An 8,621-nucleotide genomic window follows, 5' to 3' on the forward strand; every position below is an offset into this window, starting at 1 on the left:
AATAATATTATTAAATATATTAAATAATAATATATTAAATAAATAATATTATTAAATATATTATATAAATAAAATTATTAAATATATTAAATAATAATATATTAAATAAATATATTAAATAAACATATATAATACAAAAACGGTTTCAGAAAAGAGGGAAGAAAATGAAAAAGAAAAAAAAAAGTGAAATCCGTTTTTCAGAAAACAGAAAACGAAAACGAGAAAATGAAAACACCTTTTTTTTGTTTTCTGATTTCCACAAAAAGACAAAAACGTTTTTTGTTTTGTTTTTTTAAAAAAATTGCACCAAACACGTTTTTAACACCCGTTTTTATTTTTTTGCTTTGAAAACCGTGAAAAACGAAAACGAAAACGCAAACAAACAGGCCCATTGGATTGCACCATCAATCTTTCTATTATAAAATATCATTTTTCTATTTAAAAATTGTATGACGTGGTACACCTATGATCACGCTGTGTTTTGACAATTATATCCTATAATTTATTTAAAGATAAGAACGAAAAATGTGGAATTATAAATTTTAATTATGAGTTAAAGATAAAATTTTATGTAAATTTTTTTATTATAATAAAAAATTAAATGTGATTATTTTTAATTTTTTTTATTATAATTAAACTTAAATTGTTAAAATGAATAAGATTTAAAATAATTTTATTTTTTAGTAAAATAATTTAATAATTATGGGCTCGTGTATTTTGAGTGAAAAACTCAAAAAAAAGTAACTCGAGTTACACCTTTATTTAAATTCATGTTCTTTTAAGTTTGAACTCGAGCTTAAATTCGAGTTTGAACTCGAGTTTGGGACTAAAACTCGAGTTCAAGTTTTCCCTTCAACTCGAGTTCAGAAACTCGAACTCAAGTTAATGAATAGTATTTTTTCTATTCTTAAAAATGCTATAACTTTTTCGTTTTAATTCTGATTGAGATGATTTTTTTTTCTATGCGTTGACAACGAAAAGACGAATAAAACTATACCCATATACCCTATTAAAATTTTTCATCAGCATTGAGTTTTTATTAAAATACTATCTAAATACAAATTTAAGTTTTGACTTACTCAAACATAAATTCAAAAAGATTCTTATCTCAAACTATAACTCAAATATACACAACTAAATACAAACTCAAATTATAACTTCAACTTAAGTTATAACTTAAACTCAACTCAAAAACTTAAGCCAAGAATACTTGTAAAAGAACGAGCCCTATGATTCTCAATTGAAAGTTTGTACCGTAATCATTACGTGGCAAATCTTCTGACCGTAGATTCACATCAATAATTGTATGTTGTCACGTGAACTTGGAACTTTGTACAAGACAAATTTTTTTTTTTTTTTTTTTTTTTTTTTTTTTTTTTAGGGGAAAAAAATTTGGTTTTTTTTTTTGTCAAATTTTTTTTTTTTTTTTTTTTTTTTTTTTTTTATATAGGTGAAGACAATTTGGCTTTTGATTGCGTCAATAATTAAATTATTCAACCTATAGCCGACCCTTTGCCGAACAAAGTTTAAAAAGAAAAACATATCAAAATGTCATAATCTATTAATATGTTTGCCCTTAGGTGACAATGACATTATAATATCATTTCCCGTGTTTGTTTAACTTGATCATGTCTAAATGTGATAGTGAAGTTACATTAATAAATGACCTATATAGAGTTGGGATGGTTTTTTTTTTTTTTTTTTTTTTTTTTTTTTTTTTGTGTTTTTTTTTTTTTTTTTTTTTTTTTTTTTCTATAGTGTGTTCTTATTAAAAGTTGGTATCATTTTTCTCCTCTTATTAGACCGGTCCAACAGTTTAATAATCTGCATTGTTAGCTTATACTCTAAAAGAGATCCAATGGCTGTGGAGATATGAAGGGCAAAAGTAAATTCATAATTTGGTCTAAGAGTATACTATACATATTATTAAAAAAAAACAAATATACTAGAAAAATACTAAAAAAGTCGACAAATGGTTACAAGTATAAACTTGCGTTAATTGTAAACCTAACTACATCATAAAATGTAGAGTTTAGAAAAGGAGACAAAACTAGCGGTACTTGTAAACCTAACTACACCATAAAGTGTAGAGTTTAGAAAAGGAGACAAAACTAGCGGTAATTGTAAATCTGACTGCACCATAATAAAGTGTAGAGTTTAGAAAAAGAGATAAATAACTATATTAATCAAAAGAGTTAAGGGGTAAAATTTATATTCATGCACTTTAAAGATAAGTATAACAATTTTCTCTGTAGGAGTTTAAATTCCCTGCCAAATTCTTAAGGAAAAAAAAAAGCCGCAAACAGCAGTTTGGTATTGTCTTTCGAAGCCCTAGAACAAATATCAACTTACTAGATTTTTAGCTTCTGATTTTGCAATAAATGAATGAGAATAGTATAATAAACCGTCCTACTGGTAGGATCAATTTTCTAACCTTCAGATATGGTCAAAATCAAATGAGATTGAAAATATATGTAAATTAAACAGTAGACAATTTTTTATACACATTTGACGATTGAAAATGGCTGGAAAAATATGAAACTACTAGTAATTCTATTTTTCGATCCTACGGAAGAAACTCCCTCAAGTTATATCCTTTTTTTTTTTTTTCCTACTTTTCCTGTTTTCCATTTGCACTATCCGACTCTACCATAAAAAGCTACATAAATAAAAGTAGAACATCTTTTACAAACACAATCATCCCAAACTAAGCCAAAATGATCAGAAATGCCCTAGAAAATTTAAAAACTAAGAGGATGGAACAAATCAAAGGATCTTGTTTATAGGAGCAGGAAGACTTTGAACTTGAGCTTAGAATGAAGGTTATCAAGTGGTTGCTTCTTTGATGTACAAAGGCTTCAAAGACTCCGATTCACTGTGCCTAATTTTCCGTGACCCTTCTGTGTACCATATTACACCTCGCCATTAAGGCTTTCGATACGATGAAGGGAAGCCTGATGCGCCATATTCTAAGAGTTCAAACCATGTGATTGAATAAATCCTCCCCTATCGGTTGCGGGTAGAAGGACTCTCCCTCCCCCTTCTTTGACTCCAATTTGTATTGTTTGCAGAGGAATCTGCAGCTGATCCATGTACTACCACCGCGGGGGCTTTCATTTACGGATTAGTGCATTTAGCTAGCCAAGCCTCGCTTTTGTACTTCTCTCTCTCTCTCTATCTTGACCTAAAGCAAGTCACTTGGCGGGTTGGCGCTCTTTTCTATTTAATTTTTTGATTCACACAAGCAATTAGATATGAGTGTCAAAGATGAAACAACTTTCCTTTCCTAATAAGGTTCTCAAATATGCCAAAATCCACCCTTTCAACTTACTTAAATTTCAAATCAGTCCCAATTTCTTGTGTACCAAAGCATGTAAAAGAAGAGCAACAAATCATAGGGTGATAATCATGGACCAACCAGTTATAATAGAGTCTTCTGGAACAAACTGTAGTCAGAGACTTGTTAAATAGGGAAATCACGCCTTAACATCTCAATAGCATTGCCATCAACCTGCACAGGATTGATATGTATGGTTAACAAACGTCCAAAATTCAAGTATTTTTGTTCGTTCAAGAAATCAATCCTTGTCAAGGAAATCTGGAAAATGTTGGCTTAATTACCTTCTCAGTTCTAATTTTGGAGCGGTCATTTTGATCAGAATGAGCAACCGCTACATCTGGCATTCCCTGTTTACTTCATGAGAAAAGCAGAAAAGTTTATTAAGATATAATTCAAGAAGGGTTACGATCTTTTTGCAAAATCTTTAAGCCTTGATAATTCAATCCCTCTGAAGGTAACAAATTAATTTACTTTTTTTTTATTTATATATAAGAAACAGAACTTTAGCAACAATACTTGTTAAAAAAGTGTATAACAGAGGACAAGGAGTCAAAAAAATAAAAATAAAAATAATCCAACAAACGAGGACCACAACAAAATAGAGTCCTAACTATTGAAACATCAAATCCGGTACCCTTATCGAATCAGAAAAATGAAAAGAAGCAGAATTTACAAGTAGTAAATAAATACATACCTCCATGTTCCAAATTAATAAATGAAAGAAAACCATCCCAAAGCTTGCTGGTTCAAAAACCAAACGTTCTGATTCCCCATGATGTGTTGCAGAGAAAAGACCACTTCGCAGACTCATGGAAAACCATAGACATGAGCATCTCCTTTTCAGTGGTCCAGTTGAAAAAGGCAAGGAGAAAGTATGTTTTCTGATGCATGAGAGCTGATCTCGGGAGGTAAAGGTTGGAGCAAACCGTTATTAGACAATTCTTCTAAGCCTTTGATTTCCTGCTGCAAGCGGGTTGCATGTAAAATGGCATGATCAAGAACTAGAGGATCATCCGGGGGGTTCTGCATGAGGGCAAGCAACGTCTGTCGATAAACTTGAGCAGCTAGTAATGGCCTTGCAACCTGCCGACTCTTGCACAACATTGCCACTTTGATGACATGCTTACAGAGATTTCCCACCCCAGACCAAGGGCAATCACAAAGTGAGAATTCTGAACCGGGATTCAAAATAGTGTATGCAAGGCTTCTATCTGTTTGGGAGATGACTTTTGCAAGCTGGAGATTGTGCTCATCCAGTATGACATCGACATCTGGGATTTGCAGAGCCTGGCACCAAGCATTGGTTGAGAAAGCTTTGTCCCTAAGGTTGTCAAAATACCCAGTCTCTGAACTATATTGATCCAACCAATATAAGGAGTGAAATTCAGTTGTAAGTGTGTGGATTAACCAATCGACTCTAGACCAAGAATTAGCATTTTGCTCATTGAAAAGCTTCAATTTCAACCTCAAGTGATAGGACTCAATTGCGGCATTGGGTTCGGGACTCGACACAGGGAGAGACTTGATGCCACTAATCCACAACTCTGCAGGACAGATAACACATGAGCTATACGCGAAAGGACAATCTAACAGCTCAGTGGCCATCATAATGGTCATACGAAACAAGTCAAGAAATTAGTATATTAATTAATCTTAAATTGTTAATAACTAAGAACATCAAATATCAGCCTCATGAGGAAACAAGAGGGGAAAGAACCACCACAATGAAAACACAGATGCTGGGATTTTTATTTATTTATTGGCTTGAATACAGATGCTGGATTTATATGGAAATTAAGTTTTCTATCCTTGGTAGAAGCACCTATACGTCCCTTGATAAATAAATGGTTATTTATAAAAACGCACCTATACTTGGTAACCATCGTCTCTTAAAGTAATCCATAAAGGCACATTGATCAACAAATACTTGCATAAATTCCTCAAGTGCATCCATAGCATGTTGCTCACTTCTTGTGCAGTACAATATCCATCCTAAGTGCTTAAAGATCTCCCGCTGCACATCAATGTTGCAACACTTTTTCAAAAGGCTTCTTATGCAAGCACGACGAACCTGCCATACGCATAATAGGACCCGGCACTGGAAGGCCTCTCTGCAAGCATGATTTGGTTGTCATTTCATTCCATATCCAGACAAAGAAAAAAAAAAAATGCACAGGCAACTTCAAGAACATACTGATAACAAACCTAATTATAGAGACGTTAAAGGAAGGATCATCCACCAGAAAGGAATTGAGTCTCCATCTAGGATCCTTAGTTCGCACTCTCTCAGCAAGTATCCCCATCCATTTTTGGACATCTTGATTTACAAAAGAAGAGGAAATCACCCAAGCAACTGGAATAGCATTCCGTGATAGGTCAAAGACAAGTAATGTGCATAAGGGATACTGTCAAAAGAAACCAAAACATACAATGTGAATAAGTAAAAATAAAAATTAAAACCAAAAATAACAAACATGGGAATCTTATTACTATCTATAACGATAAAGGGCAAAATCTTAAACATCAAAAATGTTGTTTTTCCAAGTTACAATTATTCAAAGTACATAATGTTGTAGGAGGGAGCGGGAAGCATCACAAACAATGCAATTAACAGAAAAGGAAGACGGAACCTTAAGTTTCTTCAAACTGAACATTGAATGGAAAGCCATGGAACCATTGTTTCCATAGCGTAGCATCTGTTGCAGCTGCCAATCTGTCTGTATGCCCAAAACAAATGGTTCCACCCCAGAGTAACTTTGAAGGTAGAAAACATGCTTGTGATGGCGCTGCACCCACATCTGTACACTGCATTCATCGCTTGCATGAAACTCATGTGAATAGTTACGAATGAGCCTTTCCATGTTACGAACGTCATTGCGTGTTAGGAAATCGTCACGGTTATGTGGTCCACCATGCCCTTGGACCACCTCAGCGTGATGCTGAATTATACTGTCCAAAGGTACTCCAATGTAAAGCATAGACATCACTTTTTGTCGCAAATCCTCTGAAATTCGTGGGGCATACATAGCTCTTGTCCCCAGGGAATCCCGATCGAGTATACCGTGACAGGGGGCCCCAGATTTATCTACATGTTTTCTTTGATTGTAGATGATGAGAGCAAGTAGGGGACGGGTGTATAACCGTTTTACCGTAAAATGGCAAAGGCAACCTCTCATCATATGACGCCTCCCAGGCCTGCTTCCCTTCCCCGATGCAGGCTTTATGTTTGAACCATCCTCCAAACCAGAATGGCTTTCTCGGTAATCTTCCGGACCATATGAACACCAGTATCTGTTAAATCATCACACCCATTTACAATACATTTGACTAAATTTCAAGATAACACATGCATTTAAAATATTCAAGCAAGTAAAGCAGTAAGCAGAAATTACGTCTGATGCTTTTCAAGTGTTAATCCCTAACCCTAAATGGCCAACTTATTAATGACCTGTTACAAAAAAGTTTGACCAGGAATGTATATGGGGTTCTACGCATATTAACTAATATTGCTTCAAAAAGTGGTAAATATATATATATATATATATATATATCTGCTTTCTAAAAACACAAAACTGAGAAGCTGAAATTCGAAGTCAAAAGGCACAAATTAAGCACTTAAACAACAAAAGCACAGCCCTCAATTAAAACACCCTGATAACAAAAGAAAACTACACATTCCAAGTTACAAACCAACATACAGCGTGTATTCTAGGTATCCATCAACTCTTGGTTTGCTGATGCTCCCCTCAGGTCTCTTCCTTCTTGATTCAATGCGGAAGCTAGCGGGGCATTCTGCATTCGAGGATTCCCCTTTCACGAAATCGTCCACTCTAGCAAACGGAATAAGAGCAACGTCATCGCCGCCTTGCCGACCACCCTCTACTTTTACCCACTTGAGATGATCAGCAGAAAACTCTGCACATGGAGGATCTTGGACCGGAAGGTTAAGAATGTCCTCCATTCTTGGCATCTATAATTTCAAAAATAAACTACAACATGTCACAGGGAAGCAAATATAACACCAATTATAGCTGGAAAAAAGGACCAAAAAAGCAAACAAAACAAAACCCAAACAGGAAAAAAAAATTTGAAATAAAAGATTCCAACTGTAGATTATAAAAAGTTTCTTATCCATGGTAGATTTAAAAAGTCACACGACAAAGACATTTTGAAGAACAAAGAAAGGAAAAAAAGAGTCGACAACAAAAGAAAAACAACTCCTTCTCTATCAAATCATGCCAGTTACCACTAACACCAAAAAAAAAAATACCAGTTTCCACTAACACAAGAAAATGTACTCTGGTTAACTAAGAATAACCAAACAAAAATCAAATGATCATGACATTAGAATCTTAATAATTGCAGAAAAGTATTAAGCAAATTTAATGAAGAAATTACCTTGTGCTCGTGCCCTTTCATCTTGCTTCCAAGTTGTTAAAGACTCAGTTGTAAATCTTCAGCCCTTCTTTGCTGCACTTATAATCATCACATGCAAAATACTATGCGATTGCAACAACAAAAAATAGCTACAGAAAAGGGGGAAAAAATAACATAGTTCTTGTTTGGCTTCCGAGAAAATAAAAAACACTTACCGGTTCAGCTGTTTTGGTAGCCCAAAAAAAAATTTAAAAAAAAAAACCGCCTTTTTTTTCTCAAAACTAATGAAGCTAAATTGTGGAATTGGAATTAGAGATCGAAGAAGTTCAAGTATTTTCTGGGATCCCAAACATGATGACAAAAATCAGAGATCGGCGAGGACTACCCCGGAGTGGAGGATTGGCTTTGAATTTGGGTCCGTCGAGACCACGCGCGAGAGTTTGTGGGGGACAGGTTTGAGGCTTTTTCTTTCGAGAACTGATTCAATGTCAACGACGCGCCGTTTTTACAAACGACAATCGATTGCCACTCGATCGAATAAAAGGCATGTGCATGCGGGGTAAACACTAAACTGCAATGGGAGAAGCTACACGCCGTTTTTTGAAGCGTTTTTTTTAAATTATTTGTTTTTGAGGAAAAGAAAATGTTGGCAGTGTTCGTAATTGCTTCTGTTTTTATTTTTTATATTTTTTGAGAAAGAAAAAATAAAAATATTTTTAAAACGACGTTTAACGTAATAAATATACAAAATAGAAATGAAAATAATTTTTTAATTTAGTGTAAAATGAGAGATCGTTTTTCATTTTTATTTTCGTTTTCTTCTCTCTCGAGCAGAGATAGAGAGAAACATTAATGAGTTTTTTATACTAAAAATAACATTTTGATAAAATTACTAAACGCATTT

General features: G+C 33.9%; 1 protein-coding gene across 5 annotated transcripts; it reads right to left on the reverse strand.

The window, feature by feature from the left end:
* Positions 1-2,473: 2,473 nt before the first annotated feature.
* Positions 2,474-8,133, reverse strand: LOC21398043. Of its 5 annotated transcripts, none has more exons than XM_024165006.1 (9): positions 7,933-8,133; positions 7,739-7,810; positions 7,039-7,310; positions 5,971-6,631; positions 5,546-5,745; positions 5,207-5,451; positions 4,035-4,884; positions 3,622-3,694; positions 2,475-3,511 (listed from the first exon to the last, which is right to left on the reverse strand). In XM_024165006.1, exons 2-7 carry the CDS (start codon positions 7,757-7,759, stop codon positions 4,181-4,183), a joined length of 2,103 nt encoding a protein of 700 aa, XP_024020774.1. In that variant the 5' UTR covers positions 7,760-7,810; positions 7,933-8,133; the 3' UTR covers positions 2,475-3,511; positions 3,622-3,694; positions 4,035-4,180. The 5 variants fall into 5 exon arrangements, with proteins under 5 accessions (XP_024020777.1, XP_024020774.1, XP_024020776.1 ...); XM_024165008.1 differs by having other exon boundaries at positions 2,476-3,219; positions 3,419-3,511; positions 7,739-8,133; XM_024165007.1 differs by having other exon boundaries at positions 3,210-3,219; positions 3,332-3,511; positions 7,739-8,133.
* Positions 8,134-8,621: the final 488 nt, after the last annotated feature.

The sequence above is a fragment of the Morus notabilis genome, unplaced genomic scaffold (assembly GCF_000414095.1).
Source record: "Morus notabilis unplaced genomic scaffold, ASM41409v2 Scaffold699, whole genome shotgun sequence".
Classification (NCBI taxonomy): domain Eukaryota; kingdom Viridiplantae; phylum Streptophyta; class Magnoliopsida; order Rosales; family Moraceae; genus Morus; species Morus notabilis.